Source organism: Uranotaenia lowii, chromosome 1 (assembly GCF_029784155.1).
Source record: "Uranotaenia lowii strain MFRU-FL chromosome 1, ASM2978415v1, whole genome shotgun sequence".
Taxonomy (NCBI): domain Eukaryota; kingdom Metazoa; phylum Arthropoda; class Insecta; order Diptera; family Culicidae; genus Uranotaenia; species Uranotaenia lowii.
The window spans coordinates 45,530,668-45,553,094 of record NC_073691.1 but is presented as its reverse complement, the minus strand read 5'-3'; the positions used below and the strand labels follow the sequence as shown (position 1 = coordinate 45,553,094).

The 22,427-nt window shown below is 37.4% G+C and overlaps 1 protein-coding gene across 1 annotated transcript in view; it reads right to left on the bottom strand.

The window, feature by feature from the left end:
* LOC129749173 (putative mediator of RNA polymerase II transcription subunit 12) overlaps nucleotides 1-15,186 on the bottom strand; it is a 144,980-nt gene extending 129,794 nt beyond the window's left edge. Inside the window, exon 1 of the mRNA XM_055744089.1 lies at nucleotides 14,897-15,186. Coding sequence (XP_055600064.1) covers nucleotides 14,897-14,905 — 9 coding nt within the window. The 5' untranslated portion in view covers nucleotides 14,906-15,186. The remainder of the gene's footprint in view (nucleotides 1-14,896) is intronic.
* Nucleotides 15,187-22,427: the final 7,241 nt, after the last annotated feature.

Below are 22,427 nucleotides of genomic sequence, written 5' to 3'. Positions count from 1 at the left end.
ATTTCGAAAAATCAAACCACTCATTCTGATTTATATTTTTTGTGAACCCGAGTAAAGCCGGGTAAAATCAGCTAGTTCTTACTAAATGTTACATGTCGCTTAGAATTCCCAAATAGGTTCTTTAAAACACCTCAACATATGTTGAACGGTGCGTTAGAAAGTGTTTAGCGAACGTTTGCGACTTTCTTGAAAAAAGTTTCAACAGCGGATTGGAAGTTCGTTATCGATATTTTAACCTTTCAAAAAGCGATGGTTCCTGAGAAACTAATACGTGACATGAGTTACCTGAAGCTACCGTAAAACATTTCTTCAGCTCAATGTGAACTTCGGAATTCCATATTTAAGCAAAAAAGCAACTTTTGATTGCTTGGGGAGTCATCGGGAGGTCGTTGTCGCGGGTACACTGACTGGTCACCGCGCCTTCGATGAGGGATCGAGCCAAAAGAGGTCGTCAAAACGGAGCCATTGAAGGTAATTGAACTGCGGCCACGAGGCGGTCGTCGGACCATGATAGGTCGTCGGGCCAGATCCCGGTAGAGATCGCCAAACTGTTACCATAGAAGGTCGTCAAGCCGGAGCAATGAAGTTGAGATCGGATATCAAATGGAAGATCGTCGTATTGGAGCCAAGTGGAGGTCGTCGGACCAGGAGTCACTGGAAGAAAGTTAATGCAGAGCCTTTGGGAGGTCGTTGTGCCGGGTTCACTAGAATATCGTCGTACCGTTGGTGAGGCTTCGAGCCAAAAGAAGTGCGTCGAGTCGGAACTATACGAGGTCGTTCTAACGGAGCCATGTGAAGTTGTTGGGCCATAGCTATTGGCCGTAGAGGTCGTTGGACCAGGATCCAACTGGAAGGTTATCCGACCTTAAAGCCAGTTGGATGTCGTCAAGCCAAAAATCAACAGGTCGTTGCCACTGGAAGATCGTCGACCCGGAAGCTAGATGAACAATCGTCGAGCTGCTACAGTGGCAAGAGCTTCATGCAAATGAAAGCGACAATTGAAGTCCAGAGCGTGTCGTTGAACAGGAGCAATCCCATCTTCAGCCGCCGAAGACAGTTGGGAGGCTGTGAATGCGTTTGTTGAGAAGTAGTGCTGAAATTCGTCTCATTGTAGCAATCGATGAGGAAGAATAACGACAACTCGCGCATTCGGTTTACTTTCGTACTCTATAGCTATCTACACCCACAAACTCCACCCAGACACCCAGACTCAACTCCAATAATGAACTTTGTTGGAGGTGGAATTATTATTATTATTTTTCATTGCTGGCATCCATTCCTTGTTGCTCTACATCATTCGCTGTGTAATATATCGCCTTGTTCCTATAAACTGACAGATCGGCAACCCTGTCTTCAACAGGCGAACTGCCGCCATAACCTTTTGTCTCCAAACTTTAGTACGATTAGACGTGAAAATATAAGTTCTTTTAAATACGTTTTAATCGGTCGTTTTTAATTGTATTTCGGTCAAAATTCCTTTGCCACAGCTTTCATAACGCCATTAGTACTCCCAACGCAACTAGATTGCATTTTTCTGAAAGAAACCCAACAAAACATATCCCATGTCTCCTTTTTTGGTAGTCGACGGTGGCAGAAAGACTATGACAACAAAGTTTCGTTTGCTAACCGACTCAAATGGTGCACTGGGTAAGATATCGGACTGGCAAGCCGAGATAAGATGTTGCAGTGAGTTTGATTCTCACTATTTTTTTTACTTGATAAATTATTCAATAGGATGCAAATCCCATAAAAATGTTTCTTGTTTCGCTTGAATAAAGTGGTCATGTATCAGTTTGCTTGGAAGTTCGAGTCTGTATGCCTGTAGTGCCTTTCCAATCATATCATCTTTGGAACAGTACACAGCGCATTTTCAGCACAGAAATTTGCTAAAAAGGCATTGGATTTTTATAACCTCTTCTATGGGTGTAGTGTTAGTAGAAATCAAGCGTATTTCGAGAAAACTTTCAATAATGAAATTGTCTTCTAAATTACTGTGAGCCACTTTTAAGTTACTATCAATCTAATCAGAGCTATGGAAATTCATTAAATAATGTTTTCTACATAGTATCTAGGCTTCAGAATTTAGAAAATTTAAGTCTAATTTCTAATTTAAAGTATTGAATTGTTTTGTATAGCATTATTTCAATTCCATTAGAATTTCATTTTATTCCACCATTTGTAGAAAAACAGCGAACCACGCCAAATGCATCAATCAAAAATTTCTAGCAATAAAATGTCTCCTCACTACACGATTCCGTCACGATTTGGCCCCCAAAGAGTACCTATGTTAGCTTTACCTGCCGAAGGGTCTTTTACGCTAAAAGGAAGCATAAAAAAGCGTTATGTTGTGACAGCTTTTAAAGTATGGTAGATGCCTACCTTACCTCGTGGCGCATCGTGTGCTCCACTAGGCCAAGATGAGTCGGTTGCGCAAAAAGGCCTAAAAAAATCACCCCCTGGTCAGCCCCCGCCTATGCTGGTCACAGCTGATCTGTGCAAAACTTTTGAACGTCCCCCACCAGAGCCGCCGCTCTGATTGAACTTGCACGTTTAGTTTTATCTAGCTCTTTTCTGCTCGAAAACTATCGATATGGTTACTCAAAAAAAAAATCGCTAGTTAGAGCACTAATGAGCTGTTATTGCTAGGAAATGCGATTTTTTATAAATTTTAGTCTTAGGCCGTTTCTGTTATACGATATTTTTGCCAGTCCGAATTGTTCCCAGATATCAGTTATGGTTGATAAGCGTGTAAAGTGCTTCCAACAAATGGGAGATGGTCGGTCGCTTGGTGGAAAGTAGAAAATAGCGAATGTTTTGTTATTTTTATACCGTGAACTTTTTAAGGCTTGATAAATGAACGTTGAAGCTGTTTCGGTGCGGCTTCTTTATGGGTACTTTTTTTCTGCTTGAATTGGTTGCTGCGCGAGGGCGCGAGGGTGTTTTGTCTCGAAAAAAGGGACAGAACCGCACCACGTGGTCGCGTGAGCTCGTCTTTTTGTTTCCATTCGATGGCATGGGGGTTGTTGGGGGAGGGCTCTCGTTTCCCACGCGCAGAAATTGGCCCACATAATACCAGCCTACTGATTGAATGTTTATTCAATTTTTCGCTAGCCGTCAGTCTCGAGAGCCGGAGTCAAAACCGCAAGATGTCAGTCGGCGTCATTGTTCGGAATGGGTAGGTATATTATTGTATTTGGTCAGTGAGCATTTGTTTAGCCGATTGACACCTGCTAATCAATTTGTCTTGCCCCGATACTGTAAAGTTGAAACGGTTTTAGTGGGCTTCGCTTGTTAAATTAGTTGAAGGTATACACTCCTGCATAAGGCGATTATTGTTTATAAATTGTTCATATGAAGTCTGTGTTTTTTTTTAGTTTTAACCAAGGGGGGTATATAGTAGGTGTACTGATCTACAAAATTTCCGAATCAGCCATGTTAGTTTTTCAAATTGGCTACCAAGGCTACGTTGCGTTTGTTTACCAACAAAGCATTCGGTTTTCCTTTAGTTTTATCATACGTAAAATTTGATTTGAGCCGGAATTTAGTGAAAAGTATTATTTATTTTTATGAAGAGATTAACCACCGTAATTTTTGTTTTGTTACTTTGATTTATCGGCCTAGCGGTGAAAAGTGATGTCCTTTTTAGTAGGGACATCTAAAGATTAGGAAATTTTTATATAGATGGATAGAAGGTTAGAAGAAATGAAAGATGGTGAAAATGAGCGGGTAGAATTTGTCTAGAAGCATTACCATCACATACCAAATTTTTGTTCCTCACGAGCCTACTACTATGAAGTGGTAGATACAGATAGAGTTGCATCTACCACCACACATTAGTAGGCTTAGCGTGGTCCGCCCCACAAGCGAGAACTTGTAGTGCGGACGAACAAAAAGATGGTATGTGATCGCTCAGATAAGCTCCCTTTAACTCAGAAACGCATCTATCGATGTTTAAGTCTTCTCAGTTTGTTATCTTCGCATTCGTTACATGCGGGGTTTGCATGCGAAACGGTACGGTCGATAGTCTGATAGTGACCAACCACCGATGCTATGATGTCGTGTTTTTATTTCTTTTTGGCCAAAGTTATTTAATTTTATGAAGAGATTAACCACCGTAATTTTTGTTTTGTTACTTTGATTTATCGGCCTAGCGGTGAAAAGTGATGTCCTTTTTAGTAGGGACATCTAAAGATTAGGAAATTTTTATATAGATGGATAGAAGGTTAGAAGAAATGAAAGATGGTGAAAAATGTTTCTAGACAAATTCTACCCGCTCATTTTCACCATCTTTCATTTCTTCTAACCTTCTATCCATCTATATAAAAATTTCCTAATCTTTAGATGTCCCTACTAAAAAGGACATCACTTTTCACCGCTAGGCTGATAAATCAAAGTAACAAAAGTATTATTTATTTATTGATCTGGAAGACTCCTGAGGACCCTAACTCAAAGGATACCTTCAAGTGTCGAGAAGCTAGAATCTACTTCGAGGATACCATCGTCAGTTGGAACATAAAGAAGAATTTGTTCATTTCCCTTCGCTAGGGATCGTGTTCGGTTGATTCCCCTGTTGCGGAATGAATGTTGGATATTCTTCGTTGAATTATGGTCATTTTTTGAAGCAGGTCTCCAGAAAGCGAGACGTGCAGGTAGATATGATTTAAATAAACGAAAAATAAGCACATAGGTTTACATTTTCCAATTACAGATTTCCTTGCGATACAATAACCGGGAGACGGGTTTCACTGTTTGATACGGAAAACACTCCTGCAGGAGAGTGAAAAAAATTTAAACCGGATGGGATCAAAATGTTTTATTTTACGTTACATCACCCAGTCCCGTAAGTAGCGTTCGTTCTAGTTGAAGATGAACGTAAAACCTCTGCTGAGGAATCGCAATCGCAATATCACCAAACCCGCTGGCTAACCAGACTTATTCTTGTCATCAAGAAAAAATTGTAACTAATAAAGTGAACCAGAACCGCCCACTAGTGAAGAATTTATACAATCTACACGTATCGAATCATGAGGACAAATTAAACAGCGTTGTGTGATTAAATACAAAATTTAAAATATAGAAATAATAAATAATAGGTTGTTGAATGTAATTCTGTCGTTCTGTTCTGATGAAATATAATAATTATAATTGAAGTTTATAGCTTTCTTAATATTTCTTAATTGTAGCAGGATGGTTCTAGATGGATTATCACTTCAAAAACGAAAAAAGAGAAGTTTGTTCTTGCTGGACAGCGTTTTCAATAAACATGCCAGCTGAGGAATGTTTCCACAACCTTCGACTCCGGGAAGCTCTTGAATGTACGATTCTTAGAAATAGTATTCGGTGAATCTTGCCAAATCTGACCACTGAAAGCGTCTGGGGTTATAAGCGAGATTTGCTTATCGATTGCTTCACCTCACCTTTCAGCTGTTCATCGGTCATAAATTTACATTTAATCGTCATTACGTTGCCTGAATGCCTTCGGAACACCGTGTCTAAATCCAGGAAGGGAATGGCACTCAATCGGCGATCCGGGGTCTAATCAATCAGAGTAACATTTGAACCTTTTAAAAAATAAAATAATATTTTGTTACATTCCGTACTCATTGGAGAAGAATTCATTTTCTTTGTAGGACTCGCCACGGAAGAGATGGCACTTGCTTAAACATGGAACACAAATTTCTCAATATTCGAGAAGAGGAGATTCAAAAATAAAACTGCCTTTGAATACAATTTTTTTATGTTTACTAACAAACGTAACGAGCTTACCACTTGCTACCACTCATCACCGCGCACTCCTCGCCTACTTACTGTGAAAGTCAGAAAACCTAGTAATAAAATAACCTTGGTTTTAACCCTTATTCGTCCCAGAATTGTTTACACTCCTGACTGAAATTGCTATATCTCTCTTGTTTTGCTCAAACAATTTGTATAAAATTTATAGTTTGGAAAACTTCGTAATGTACTGAAACATAATTTTCTGACAATATTCAGCTAGAACAGCTTATTTTTAAGCTATTTGAAATCTAATTGTAAACATCCAAAATAAATATGCTTCGGAAAAAGACTCTAGATCAGTTACCAAATGCTCAAGAAGCAAGGTAGGCTTTGCTGCGGTGATGACGGCTGTGTTTTTCTCAGAAGCAAAATTCAAAACAGAGAAAGTTTTCGAAAATTTACAGCAAAAGTGAAGGGAATCGAATGGTGCAGACCCAAATTTTCCGAATTGGATTACGTACCTGCATTGAAATGGAATTAGGCCGGAAAAGCTTTCCAGAGAAGAAAAAATTCAAAATTAGTTAATCACTTCCAAGTTTCCTCTGGATGTATCCCAGGCCCTCTTGGCACAGTAATCATCATTTTATGGTGAGATCTATCCATTTGATTAAGGGGGGGGTAGGGTCTAACACTTTCAAAAAATCGATTTTTTATTTTTTTTTTATTTTCTAATTGTAAAACATTTCAAGAATATTGTGTCAAATTTTCAAGTCAATTGTAGAAAAACTGTAGAAATTATAGGCCTTTATCTCCTCTTATCTTATACTGCAAGAAAGCAAGAGCAGAAACTTCAAACGCGTTTTTCTCGAAAGCACTTTTTTAAAGTCCGTGGACATCGTCATTTGAAAACTACTTATCCGATTCTTTTCAAATTTGGAACATATTTTCTACATATAAAATACCCGACCCCAACGTTTTTCTTTTTTATTTTTTTTACTTTGGGGAGATTTTACAGATAAAAAATGGCGGATTTTTTCGTGAAAAATCGTAGTTTTTACTTCAAACAGCCACAAAAATTTCATAAATTTTTTTTAAGTAAAATAAAAACGTTGGGGTCCAGAAAAACATCTATTAAAAATATTTTGCTCTGATTTTTTGACTTCAGATGATTCTGTGCTGAGATACAGTGTCCACCGCAAATCCTGTTTTCTTAAAGGCATCCTCGAAAGTGCTCCGTCACCGGCTCATTTTTCAATATTTTTCTACGAAAAAAATACTAAATGTTCTTTTAACCATGCTTTGTATAATGCAAAAAATTTGAATACATTTGTTCGAACGATAGCTCTAGAAAAAAATCGTGAAAATGATGTTTTTTTTACCCGTTAGACCCTCCCCCCCCCCCCCCCCCCCCCCTTAAGGTTTATTTCGAAGAGGAGTTAATATTTTTGGAAGTTTAAACTACATATGTAACTTTATAATAAAGCCATATAATATAGATTAATAATAACTATTAATATTATTATTGCTTATTGAATCTTGCAACGTAAGATAACAATCTTTTCAAATGTTACAACGAGGAAGTTTCATTTCTAATAATTCCTTAACAACTATATATGAAGCGTTTGGCAGGGAGCTCCACGCTCTTTCCCTCCCTTGTTCCTGTATCTTTTGCGGTTTTCATCACATGGTCGGTCTGACCGTAGTTGTATCTACAATGCATTTTATGTGTTAAAAAATACCATGTTGAAAAGAAAAATGAAAAACGCATGTATATTTGGGAATGATGTCTAGATTTTTTTTCCGGTTCATCAATTTTTTTCAGACATGCCTAACCCTTTAAATACCGTAATGAACTATCTCATTTGAAGAGTTTTACAAAAGATTGAAGCAATGTATTGTAGACAGAATGAATAATATAACAACTTTTCTTTTAAGTTTTTTAACATTCGGTATAAGGGCCACATGGGATGAGCAAAAATAACAACAATGATATATCATCGTTCGGTATTAAAATGATAAAGATATAAGGATCATTATTCTTTTTAACAACTATTTTGAAGATATCTTGCCTCAATTCGAGCTTCATCTAAGTCGATTGTCAAATAAGAAGTTTCAATTTATTTTGCATTTTATTCGACATGATTTATCCTAGATTTTACTGAAAACCATTATCTTTGTAGGTAAACGTCCTAGAAGCGGCAAAGAAGTAGAAGATATTATGCATTATATTCTGTTTTGTCTGTTCCGAAAAAAAAATTTAAAAAAAATTTCAGCAGAACAGTTTTGGAGTTATGCTTCAAATAAAAAAATTTAAAAAAAATTAATAAGTACTTGTACTAAAATGTATATATCTCGGACTGCATAGCGTTAATTTGGAATCTCTTTTTTACATATTGAAGGTAAATTAAGCTGCTATCGATCTAATGAACTACATTTTTGCGTAAGTTCAACAGTATTCTTGATATTAGTCAACTTATGAAAGAAAAAATGTTAAAAAAAAGCATTTTTTAGAGAAAATTATGTTTCATTAACAGTTTTAGACTCGATAATAACATTTAAAAAAATCTGATTTTCTATGGACCTGAAATGTAAATTTGAAATAAAGATTTCGAGTGGTTATTTATCAAATTCGGTTGAAAATTGACGAGGTTATGATTAATTTACTGAAACAGAAATATTAGTATTTTTTAATTATTTAAGGAACCGCGGTGTACTAATCTTAGTATAGCAAGAATAAAACATGATTAATCTCACTAACTTAGAGTTGCCATCCGTCCCGCAAAAGCGGGACATGTCCCGTTTTTTGTTAAATGTCCCGCTGTCCCACTTTTTCCTCAAAATGTCCCAAGTTTTCTTGGAAAACTTTCAAAAAGTTGACTGACTAACACTGGAGAAAATCAAACTTTAGTTCCAATTTGAATTCTGTGGCGAATAGAAAAACTTTCAAATGCGTCTTTTTCTCAAAATAAGCAGCATTTTTCATAGTTTATATAAGATAATACTGAATAACATCAGAGCCCAAGTAACACCGATAGTTTTATTGGACTCCTAAAGCCCCTTATAAAACCAAAACTTTATCTAGTAACCCGCTATAAAACTTTAAATGTTACTTGGGGAGCATTACAGTAAGATTCTGATTAATTAATGTGTTCTTGAAGCACGTTCAACTAATGTGTGAAGAAAATATTGCTTAAGTTGCTTCCAAATAATTATAGATTATAGAATGATAGAGATTAAATTTTTAGACGGAATCTTAATTAAATTGCCTTATATTACACCCTTTTCGACTCAATTGTCCAAAATATATAAATATGGAAATTTTATGTTTTCAATTTAAAAAAAAACCAAAGAAACTAATTTCTAGACAAATTTCACAAAGGTTTATTTTACGCGGTATCAAATCTATCGTTTACATGTACGACTTGAAATATTTAATCTCAAATAACGTGTTAATTCGCGAGAACCGTGAAAAATAACAGTGTATATGGCAAAAAAACCGTGTGAATAAAGTCATGTAAGAAAAACTGGGCAAAATCAATCAGCGTTAAAAAAAACCTTAGTGTATTTTCTACGAACAACTTTTGAGATAGTAACATATAGATTTGGCTGCACAAAGCTATTTAAATATTTTTTTAAATGTCCCGCTTCTTTTGGCTGTGTCCCACATTTTTTCGTGAAATTTCTCGGTTTTTTCTGAAAGTATCTGGCAAGCCTACACTAACTCCAAGCTAAAATTGGTTATTAGTTTACCAGAAGGTCACATGCCTAATTTCAGTAAGATCTGATCATGGGAAGAGGTTGCTTGAGTCTCTAGCGTGAGTTCTGCTCGAAAGAAGCAAAAAATAATGGTTTTTCTCTAAAAACTTTTTTCTTCATTGACTGATTGCTTTTTATGAGTATTTTTCATAAAGCCTAAGATGAAACAAATATTTCACCTTAAGACACGATTGGACTTGACACCAAAAAAGTTATTGCGGTTCAAAGATTGTATTTTGGTCCCAAATTGTCGTCCAGCACATAATAAGTACATTTTACGCATTGTGTTTTGGACGACAATTAACGCAATAACTTTTGTATTTCAAGTCCAATCGTGTTGCAGTCTTCGGGTAAAATAATTGTTTCAATTTAAAATTTCAGAAGAATATTTATAAAAAGCATTCGACTAGTGAAGACAAAACTTATTAATGAAAAATTAATATTTTTTGCTCCTCCCGAGCAAAATACCTTAAAACCCCATTCACGCTTGGAGACTCAAGCAATCCCTCCCAATGGTCAGATCTTTTTGAAATTTGGCATGTGACCTTTTGGTAAACTAATAAGCAAATCAAGCTTACAGCAAATGAGATTTGTTATGTATTATTCTTCATGTACTAAGATTAGGGTAGATGTTAACGATCTTGGCCCCTGTGCACATTTGAATGTCCTTCAACAAATATGATTGCTTACTTACCTGGAGTATTGTGGATTATTTGAGACAAATCTTTTCAAACTTTCGATTGAAATGCTCCTTATTGTGATCCCCGCTCCAAATTGTGGCCCTTTCTGTGTTCCTAAAATTGGCCGTCTCAAAAAACACGCACCTCACTAATACAACAACGGGCCACATTAATTCGTTGATATCTTGGAAGGAAGAACAACAATGTATTGTATTGTTTTCAAAAAGTCGGAGGTACGATATGTCAACAAACTTTTAGAATAGATACGAATTCAGAATTATGCTTTAACATTGAAAAAACCAGTTTTCTGTTAGTTTGAAATTTTTATTTATATGAATCAAAATCTATAACAAATAGGTTCCAAATATTCCAATGGATTACAAGCATATATGTATTAATCAAACAAACAAATCATACGTCAAATTTTTCAACAGGCAAGAAGCCAGCTTAAGCTCAAACTCAAGTGGTTAACCGATCTTTTGAATCATATGGGAAAGGTTTCCTAAATGGGCCTATCGGGTTAAATGCGCCTACGGCCGTTTGACGAAATGGCTGACGAGATAACATATCTAATCAATGCATTTTGAGGGTGATACGCTTTGAACATAAGGCAAGAAAGAATTTTATGAATAAACCAACTCAAAATAATTTAAAAATTCATACAAGGTTTTGATACCTTTTGATGTAATATTTTGACTTTTAAAAAGCTCAAAACAAAAAGTTAGTTGGTTTTTGTTTCTTATTGAAACGAACCTTAGAAATAAAACAAATTTAAGCTTTAATGGTGGTTTCAGAATGATTGGAAAGTGGAAAAAGAGGGTGTTTTTGTATGCCCCCATCATGTTTGTAAAATGCCGCTATCCCGAAATAATAGGTTAAATAAAACAAATATATGATTTTCATCATCAAAACTTCGAATTTAAGCTCTAATTTACGCCTTTACAGAGAATTGAAGATCTCAATACAGATTTGATTAAGTTTTTCTTATGGTTGAACTACCTTCATAATATGGCAACCCTAACTTTTGTTTTTTGTTTTTATAAAATAATAAATGAAATAGATTTTTACAAAACTTCGGCTTTGTCGTATGAAAGTTGTCAGTTTCTAGCATTCCCAATGAAATTATACGGAAATATTGACAAAAAACAGAAATTTTGCTTAAAACCTAAATAGGCGCATTAAGCCCGCACGGTTTGAGGTTCGGCAATTTTGAAAACATTTATAATAAAATCGATTTCTTGAAAACTGAAGGAAATTTCAACATAAAAATTACTCCAATGTATAGAAAACAGATGTCTGCTCATGTGTAAATAGTTTTCGTACACATATTCGATGTAATATTTGATAAAATCAGTCTTCTGCTTAATAGGCGCATATAGCCCGCTTCTCCCCTACATATTAACAATGTCGTCCTTATCAATTTTCTAGTAGGGGAAAGGTTTCCTAAATGGGCCTATCGAGTTAAATGACCCTACAGCTGTTCGATGAAATGGTTGACTAGACAGCTTATCTGACCAATGCATTTTGAGGGTGATACGCTTAGAACATAAGGCATGAAAGAATTTTATGAATTTACAAACTCAAAACAATTTAAAAAATCATACAAGGTTTTGATACATTTCGATGTAATATTTCGACTTTTAAAAATTATACGTAAAGAAACTTAAAACAAAAACTAGGATGGTATTTGTTTCTTATTCAAATGAACTTTAGAAATTAAACATATTTCAGCTTATGTGGAGGTTAAATAATGATTATATAGTGGAATAATAGAGTGTTTTTGTATGCCCCCATCATTTTTGTAAAATGCCTCCATCCTAAAATAACAGGTTAAATAGAATAAATTAATGATTTTTATCATAAAACCTTCAAATATAAGCTCTGAATAACATCTTAAGAGAGAATTGAAGATCTAGAAACAGATTTGATAAAGTTTTTCTCATGGATGAACTGCCTCCATAGTATGGCAACCCTAACTTTTATTTTATTCCATAAAATTACAATATGCATAGATTTTTATAAAATTTCAGCTTTGGCGTACCGAAGTTATTACTTTATAGCAGTTTCAGTGAAATTATACGGAAATATTGCCCAAAAACAGAAATTTTGTTCAAAACATAAAAAGGCGCATTTAGCCCGCACGGTTTGTGGTTCGGCATTTTAGACAACACTTATAATAAAATCATTTTCTTGGAAACAGAAGAAAATTTTAACATAAAAATTACTCCAATGTATAGAAAATAGATGCCTGCACCCGTGTATATAGTTTTTGTACACATATTCGATGTGATATTTGATTAAATCAGTGTTCTGCTTGATAGGCGCATATAGCCCGCTCCTCCCCTAATCGTATGCGGAAACTTGGCCGATGATGCCGTTTCACATACAATCGCACTCGGTGCCGTCTAGAAGTGCGGCGATCTGTTTTTCATTTCTTTTACTTTGATTTGACATCTTTGAGCTTTTTAAATAAATGTTAAAAATAAATATCAACGAAAAATAAACGGTTTATCAAATCAATTATTTCACCAAACATTTTAGCCGATTGAAGCCCGCACCTTGAAGCATATAAAAGCATAAAATGAATTGAATGATTTATTAAACTAATTTTGTTGAAATGCCATCACTGGCGCGTTCAATTAGTGAAATTGCTTGCCAAGATTAGGCAAAAAAAATTGATATTTTCTTCAATTTTTGATACAAAAATGTTCGTTGCTTGTTGTAGGTAATAATTTTATATTTTTTGCTACGTTTTCCTGTAGCAAACGGTATTCTTAGTGATTTTCCCATAAGAAAGTGTGGAGCATGCCAAGTTTAAGCTCACTTTCCCTAGTACACTGCGGTTCGTTAAATGATTAAAATATTTAAAAAATTACCGTTAATTACCATAGCTGAAAATTTTTTCAACCGATTTTGATAAATAACCACTAAATCTTTTTTTTAATTGACATTTAAGACCCATAGAAAATTAATTTTTTTTAATGTCACCATCAAGTCAAGAACTGTCGATGGAACAAAATTTTCTTCATTAAAAAATTGTATTTTTATGATTTTTTCTATCATAAATTCACTAATATCCATAATACCGTTTATCATACTCCAAAATGAACTTCAGATGATCGATAGCAAGTTTATTCACCTTTATTAACAGATGCTATGCAGCTCGAGATATTTAATTCTAAATACAAGTATATTTTTTAATTGTTCCAAAATCTCATTTCTGAAGCATAACCAAAAACTGTTATACTGGGATTTTTTTGAATTTCATTTTCGAATTCAGTGCAGTTGACATTAAAAATATTGGTCGGTCAATCAAGTTTATGATTTTTTATTAAATTTTGTAAACTAGTGTTATTGTGATTCTCTGTATGAAGTAGACTTTATTATTTATTTATTTTTTTAACACAGAATTTGAGAAAATATAATGCGTTGTCAGGCTGGTTCGAAGCATATTTACCAATTTTTCTTGTAAATTTCCATACAATTTTTTTTTGCTAAAACTAATGGTGAAACCTGAATCTGTAAAATTTAATCCCAGTTAGCCATTATAGACAATTGTCTGATGTTTATCCATTCGAGTTCTACTCATTCCGCAGAAAATATATGTAGATTCCAGTGAATTCTAGTCCTCAGAACGAATTGACTAGAACATGTCACGATTTTTGTTTTTCGTTAAGAACTAAATCCCATCGACAAACAACAAACGATTCCATCGTTAGCTCAACAAATGATCATCTTAAAGTCCCAACATAATTAAGATTATCCAAACGATGGCCTCCACAGAGCACTGGCCGTGTCTTTCGAGTCCTTCGTGGGGTTTGCTTTCGCCTAGAACCGCGATCTTGCCACTTAAGCTTGTTTAAACCATTAAAACATCAAACATCATCGCACCAGAAGAAAAAAGTTTCAGTATTTTAAGAAGAGTAAAAAAACAGCAAACAACCCCCTGTAGCGTTAAACTAAAAACTATACCATTCAAAGGGTTGTTGGTCCACAATGTTATTGTTACCGTTACTATTGGTCATTATTTTTCATCTTCGGCATGACGGAATGGGCCCATTCAGAGCGAATAGGTATGTCGGTAGGTACGATTTTTTTTTCTTCTTGTTTTCCCAATAATGTATGCCGCCAAAAATGGCTTGCACTCTTCACGTAACCGAATCACTGTTTTCCTTTAACAAACATCTTGAGAAGACGAATCAACGAAAAAACGCCAAAGTTCGGCAGAGGGCTGCCCCTGCAATTGCTTTTGGATTTACAGCAGCTGCAGCAGCACAGTTCCGCGTGGTCTAGGTTTTCAGCCGATGGATCACAGTTCTGTGTTCAATATTGATCCACTTTGAATTGAGCGTTTCGTACGGATGAGTCGAGCTGATGAGCCAGTTCCAATTTATCTTAATTATACAACTCTCAACCGATGATGCTGCACCGTTGTTGTTGAGAAGCTCTTCTTCAGCTTCCCGAGAGTTCGCTCGACGGTTCCACACCACTAATTGGCCCTCCCATCGCCATCAATATACACTTGTTCGTAATGTCATCTTTCTTCTCCGTTCGGCAATTGAGCAACAATTCTTCTGAACTTTTCAAAAATTTATTCACTCATTTGCGCAGCTAACGCTGGCGTTACCGGGGTTCGTCGTCCTTAGTTGCCCGCTGCTCGTTTAAGTCACCGCCATTAGTAAGTGTAGACAAAATTTACGATCCTATTCAAAGCAACAACAGGATGAAAAAAAAACAGCACTCACCCACTGCATCGTTTAGAAATCGAAAGAATTCCGGAAACTCTGAAACTTTTCGCCAATTTAATTCACCACGTTTTTTGCGTCGTCTCGAGCACCCACAAACCACCGAACACTGAATCGATTCACTTTTATTCACGTATCCTGGGAAACAGTTCACTGATAGAATTCGTCCTTTTTTCCACCGGACCGGGAAGGAACTCAACAGATAAAACCAAAAAACCGAATTTCACAACGATCACTAAACGTCGTCGTCGTCGTCTCCGGAGAATAATCGCGTCCACAATCGCCAACGGTCGTAACCAGACTGATCTTGAGGTGCAGGCGCGCGTGGCTCGCTACTTAGCATCAGGCAGCATCAACAATGCAGTGGTCCAGACCTGCCGTAGACAGACGGTTGAATTTGATGGGTCCATAGGCGCGCGCGTGAGATGCTGCATGCTGGCTTGGCTGCTCTAGTCACTCAAATTGGTCCGCGACGCGTCGCGCCAGAGATTCTCTTCGCGGGGAGCCGGCGATCGACGAGTGTTATCGAGCGTGTCGCGTGGTTTAAAATTCTCTCTCTCCAATCAATCGTGACTCCAGTGAGTGCTTATTCACGGAGTTGCCAGAAGCTACTAAAGTAACGATTTCATTTGAAATCAAACAACTTAAAACCATGAAATGGTTCAACATTGATAAATGTATTCGAAGGTGGATAAACTCGTGAAAGATTTACTCAGACAGAAAAATTATAGTGTTCAATTTCTACGGTTTAGATCGATCCTTGGAAGGTAGATCTTTTGAACTAAGATTTTTTATTTTTGGGACGATTTTCCGGCCTAATAAAATATATTTCATCGGTTTATTTGCGATTCGACCTTTCGATTTTTTTTCTTGTTGTTTCTTGTTTATTTTGTAAGCGTTGCTAGCCATTCGAAGGAGGTCGCAGTGTTCTTTCTGTAGATTTATTAAATAATGTTGCAGTGGTGTTGGTGGGGGTAAAGGGTTTCTCCTTGGCGAGGCAATTCACCAAGCCACCCCAACACGGCGAACAAAACGGCGAAACAGTTCGTTCGTCAACCCGCCACCAGAGTGCCTCTAGGAGATGTTAGCCGCCAACGTAGACGGCGATGTGGCGAAATGGCGAAGCGAAAAACGGGCGAAGAATGAGGGCAATGATCGGGGGATGGTTGAAGGCCGGTCAAGACGAAATGACCAGGCATTTTGAAAAACGTTCGCGAACTGATCACTAAGAAGGAAGGCTTTAGATAAAAGTACAGAAATGTTTTTTAGTTTTATTGATTAGATCCTAGGCTTCAGCCCTTTATCTTATTCTATAATATAAATGACAGTAATTGTTAATTTGTAAAAGAGCACTGCACAATTCTACTTTTGATTTGTTCTCTGGACATGCTTAGTTGAATAAAATCGACGTTTGTGTTGTAAAATGCCATCATTCGGTACATTGGTTCGTTTCTGGCGTAATTCTGGATGCGATTAGATAGTTGAAACGGCCTTACGCTTCGTAAACTGCTGCGGCCTTCGTACGGAGATATACAAGATAATAAATACGGCGAGTAATATCTGCCACAGATTAAGTCCTTTAGAAACAGTGCGTCGATCCATTTTCTTCGGGTTTCCAGCGTGTCCAAACCTACCAGCATGACAAGACTCGATACTCCGGCATTTCTGCTTGCCACGCAAGGTTTCTCAAAGCGTATTTCAAGAACTTCTTCTGAACTCTCTCTAGGCTGTTGTTGTGTATGTTGGAGTACGGTCGCCACACATTGTGAACTAAAAGTCGAATATTATCCATAGTAGAAGTTCCATCAATTCAAGGGACAGGAAATATTCCCCTAGACAGGATCAACCCTTAAAACGACAAACCAGTATAGGCGTAACTTTGAACAACAGGTAATCATCCGCCATTTTATTGTTGCCCAAAACCACCACCCTCCTAATCGGTTCCTGAACATTAACAGGACCCCGCTTTTTCGAGTTTAAAACTATCTTAAACTCGATCTGAGAGCGCCTTGCGCAACGCCCTACAGCGTCCACCGACGGCAAATCCTGAAAATTCAGGCACATTGGCATCTCTGATCGGCAACACTGCAGGTCGATCATATTCAATCCTTTTGTTTTTCCCCGTCACGAGTGGACTTATTGCTATCGTTAGCTACAATAAAGCTTGTTTTGTATTTACTCGTTAAACCGCGTGTTTAAGTTCGTTCTTTTAACTTTCGAATTCCCTGAAGAATTTCGTATGAGCCTGATCGCTCATCAGGTTATGGGCCCAGGACACGGTTCGGAGTTAAAGTTACCGGTGAAAGTGTTTATCTGCGAAGACAGTCGAGATAAATTCGCGAATGTTCGGTTGCCTTTTGGAAGTGAGGTTAAGTGTCCAAGCATCGAATGGTGACCCATGCATGTTTGTGAAGCAATGGAGCAAGAAGACGTTCCTAAAAATCTATGTAGACGACCTTCTTATTGCGGCCGAAGACGATGCAAGTGTTAAAGGTGTTTGTGATAAGCTCAGCGAAGAGTTTGAATTGACGTGTCTTGGGCAAGTCCAGCAAGGATTCCCATGGATACCGGCTATTTCAAGAGTGAAACTGACAAGTCCTTCGATGATTCAACTTGGTACAGATTGTACAGAAGGAAAATTGCTGTGTCTGGCCTTCGTTTGTAGGCCGCATATTTCTGCCTGTACCGCAATATTAGGTCGTCATAAAAAAAAAAAAAAAGTTTGCGGCACCGAAAGAAAACGATTGGGTTGCAGCCAAGAAAGTTCTTTGTTATCTCAAGAGGACAGCGGACTATTGGCTCCGCCTAGAAGGAGAACCAGATCAAGGTTTAGTTGATTACTTCGACGCTCATTGGGCCGGTGACCCTGACAGCCCTCGTTCCACCTCCGGACTTGTATTCAGTTTCGCAGGAGTTGTGTCGAGGGCGACTATTAGTATATCATCGATGGTGGCCGAGTATATCGCCCTGAGCGCGGCCTGTCAGGAGGCTGTCTGGCTACGACAGCTTCTTGCCGATTTCCACGAACCATGACAGCAAGCAACCGTGATAAAGGAAGACAACCAAAGTTGTCTGGCATTCGTGCGCACAGAGCGTTCGAGTCCAACGGATGATATGGTTGCCGACCTATTTAAGAAACCGTTGGGACCGCTGAAGCACAAGCTTTATGAGTTACTTGGACTGTTTTGAAAGTGCTACCACTGACCACACTGACTTGACTCTTAGAACAAAAATTCAACCATTTTCTGTATAATTTTTTGTTGTCAGCTTTTGCAGGTTCGCAATACCGACGGCAGGTGGCGAACCTGAAAAATTTGACAAAAAATGCCCTGTAGGAAAAATGGTCCTGTTTAGCCCGATTTTATCGTAGAAATTGCGTGTTTTATTTTTAAAGTTGGGTGGCATTTCCTAACTGGGATAGCATTTCTTCAAATCGATCGATGTGCACTCTGGAATCGACATTGCGTACTTTTAGAAAAATGATTTTTTTTGTTTTTTTTTTCTGGAAAAATTATCCAGAAAACGAAATTGAGTGTCCAGTCAGTATGGTCAGTGGTGCTACCATTGGGGAGGAGTGTTGGGAAGCAATGTACGCACTTGTGCTTATTCCATATTGAGTGTGTATCGTTTCCTGACTGACAGAGCTATCGGCAACACTGCGTGTCGGTCATATGCAATCCTTTTGTTTCCCCCGTCGCGAGTAGACTTATTGCTATCGTTAGTTACAATAAAATTTCTTTTGTAGTTGTAAAACCGTGTGTTTAAGTCGGCTCTTTTATCTTCCGAGTTCCCTGAAGAATCTCGTATGAGCCTGACTGCTCATCAATTTTGACTTTGTGGACCAGATTGACCGGTCGAGCAGCTTTGATGATATCCTATATTACATGTCTTTTTAAGTGAAACTGTATCTTGATGTGAAAAACAAAAGCTTTCTCATCAAATCAAATTGTTTTATGAATTTCAACTCGATTCCCAATTCGGATAAATTAATGAAAATGGTAGACTGGCAACTACATCAATAAATTTTGTGTTCATCAGTGTCTAAAGAGCTCTATGCCAATTACAAATAATAGCCTACAAAGTCTCTGGAAGGCATCCGATGCACGTGGGTCCCATCATGAGATCCAAAAACAAATTGAAACGAACCCAAACTTCTCGTTTTTATGCTCTGCATCTCTTTTCGGCAATTCTATGTTGTTAAGACCCCCGTGCGATGTTTTACTCTCTTTCTCTGTCTCAATCTTTCAGTCAGTCACTCAGTTTTCTATCTAACAGCCCAACGTCTACTCATTCTTGGGGCTGCATTCCGTTCCGTATCTGATGTTTCCCTGGCCCCAAGAATTCGTCCAAATTTACAGACTTTCGGTTGGTAGGCGTAAGTATGTTGTTGCACCTTTTTTTCATTCTCACTTTTTGCTTGGACCTCGATCGTCGTTGTTTCTTTTCACTACCTTTTTGTCATGCCGCGCGTCGTTCTGAGGGGCTATTAACAGAAGTTTAATTTTCTTCTCGTGCGGCCCTCTTCGGAATCGTGTTGATGTAACCTGTAAAGTTCAGCGCACTTCTCGGGCTGCACCGCGGGACATCTTCTATTTTGGTTCTTTTTTATTGTAGGTATTTCTCGATGTTCCTCTGATTTTACCTTTAGATATTTTTTCCGTCGAACGCATGCGGTAGGTAGACAGTTTTGTTGGGGTCCGTTAATTAGTCGATGGGCTTCAGTTGCCGCCCCAATGTATCGATGTCGTTTACCAGCAACCTTGTCGAATAATTTGGCAACCGGCCAAGAGATTCACGGATTGGTGTGGCGATTTGAACGGTGTGAAACGTCCAATTTAGTAGCTACTTTGTGCCTAACTGCATAGGTAGGGTACCTACTGCCTGCAAGTCAAGTTCAAATTTCTGCTGCAGCAACAACCGATGGGAAATTGGATTTTTTTTTTGGCTGGAAAAAATCAAACGATTGCATACATGACAAATTTGTTAAATTAGATTGGATTAAATTGGCAGCAGATCTAATTTTGATGTAATGAAGACTGGAAACACATACCTATGATGTAAAAAGTTTGAGATCAATGAATAGAAAAACGAAAAACTGCACAGCAAAAATTATTTCCTGTAAAATTACGCAAATGTCCTGTAACAAAAAGGAGCAGGACATTTACCGTAATTTTACAGGTCAAAAAACATATTACGTGACATTTAATTTTTAGTGTACAACTTTTTACAGGACGTTTGCTGTAATAATAAATGAATCTTCGTTAACTTTTAAGGAAAACAATTTAAAATTACAGGTTTTGTTAATTACAGGTTGATTTATTTTAAAGGTTGCAGTTTCAGTGACACGTAATAGTCAAAAATTTTTCTGTCTGTAACATTAGACTTGATGTTTTTTTACCCTTTTCGCTCGTTGAATTCTCTTACTACTCTACTGGCGCATCCAAAAAAAAATCAAGTTTACATTTTTGAGTGAAAATCGCTATAGTGGAGAGGAGTGCTAAAATCGCATACTAAGGAGAATACACATTTCATCGAATTTTCTGATATGTGTCTGAAAACTGCATACATGATGCACACATGCATGATCCGACAACTGTTTTCCAAACATGGGAGCAGTTTTCATGTCAAAATCTCTTACAGTAATTGAGAAAACGATTTTATAATATAAGTACCTAGGTAGTCGTAATAACCGATTTCCGAAACCGGGCGGGCTTGATGCCAATATTTTTGTTGAGACAATATTCCAAGATTGTGGAAAATAATGTAGAACTGAAAAAATAAATAAATTTTAAGATGATTAAGAGAAGAATAAGGCTTCCACTAACTTCACTAAGTTAGTACACCAGCATCCAGAAGCGAGTTCATTATCAGCAATAACCACAAACTTGGACGGTGGATCCACACCATCGGTGCTTGGATATCATCCCGCACGACAAAACCTTCTGTTGATTCACAATCACACACATTACACAATCACCGGAAGAAAATGATTCTGTGAATCATCATTCCAAACCAAACGCATAACAGTTACTGCGAGTTTCGACTTGACTTACAGGTCGTTGTTGTTGTTCTGTATTGGCTAGAGCTCATGAGTACGAAATTCAGGAGAAATGGAGTGTCATGTGATTCGGATGGCTGGCTATATCCCTGTGCATCAGGAAAACCTGTTGTTTTCTGATAGTTCTAATGTCATTTGAGCTATTTTTCTGTTATTCAGAGGGCCCTGTTTCCAGTGGGGGAATTGCAATCTTAGTGTGTACACTAGAGTGCCCCAAATGACCCGACTTTTGGAAAAGTTATGCGCTACAGGCTAAAATTGATCCTAGGTCAAGTACAAGATTCCATGCCAAATTTGGACCAGATCGAATCACGGGAAGGGGTCGCTCAACGAGCCTGAAGTTTGTATGAAATTTTGAGACATTTTGTTCGGGAGAAACATGAAAAACCAGTTTCCGTCGACCGATTTCTTTCAAAAACGTTTTTCTTAAAGCCTCATCTATGAAAAACATTTCATCAGAAGACTGCATTCCGATAAGAGTTAAGATAAAAAAAAGATTAGGCGTCAAAAATGTTCTAACTTTTTTACGGTGGTATTCATCAGAATCGAAATGCAGTCTTGGGATGAAATATTTTTCATAATTTAGGCTTTAAGAAAAACCGTTTTTGAAAGAAATCGGCCGACGGAAATCCAAGTTATAGATTAAAAACTGGTTTTTCATGTTTCTCCCGAATAAAATGTCTCCAAATTCCATACAAACTTCAGGCTCGTTGAGCGACCCCTTCCCTTGATCCGATCTGGCCCAAATTTGGCATGAGATCTTGTACTAGGACTAGGATCAATTCTAGCCTGCAGCGCATAACCTTTCACAGGTTTTGAATTTTCCATACAAATTTTGGGCAGTCTAGTGTACACACAATTAATCTTTTTTCCTGTGGTTGGGGCGATTTCGTCCTGTATTTTCAACAGCTGAAATTACAGGACGATTTCAGGACAGAGAAACCGCTCAGAAAAACTCCGTTTAAACCCGCCTGTAGGATCGAAACGGTTTTCTCCTGTAATTTGCAGGGAGTTTTAACATTTTTCTGTGAGCTTGAAACGGTTTTCTTCTGTGTTTTATATCGAATTTTGCTTCCCTTTCCCCTGGTTCTAAATTGAATTTATTTTTTAAATCAATCCCAATGATCAAAGCAACACAACTTTTTTAAACATTTCCAATATACATATTTCGAGGTTTTTATTTTTAAAAAGATTTTCATTATTTTCATTAAAAACGCCGCATGGCAGTTAAACTTACCGAACCACCTTGCGAATCATGGCATTTCTAAATCCTTGCGCTCCGGGTCCATATCAGCTGCGCCGAGTGCTTCAGGCCGAAAAAAACCGAAGCTTTCAAACCGGGCCGAAATATATTTCATTCGTTTCTCCATAACGTTCTGTTTAAGGTACAAAACTCACCGGAGCCTGGTTTCGGTGGCATATGAAGTTGTAGGCCGTTCTTTGACTTTACTAAATTGATGTCGCCAAAAATTA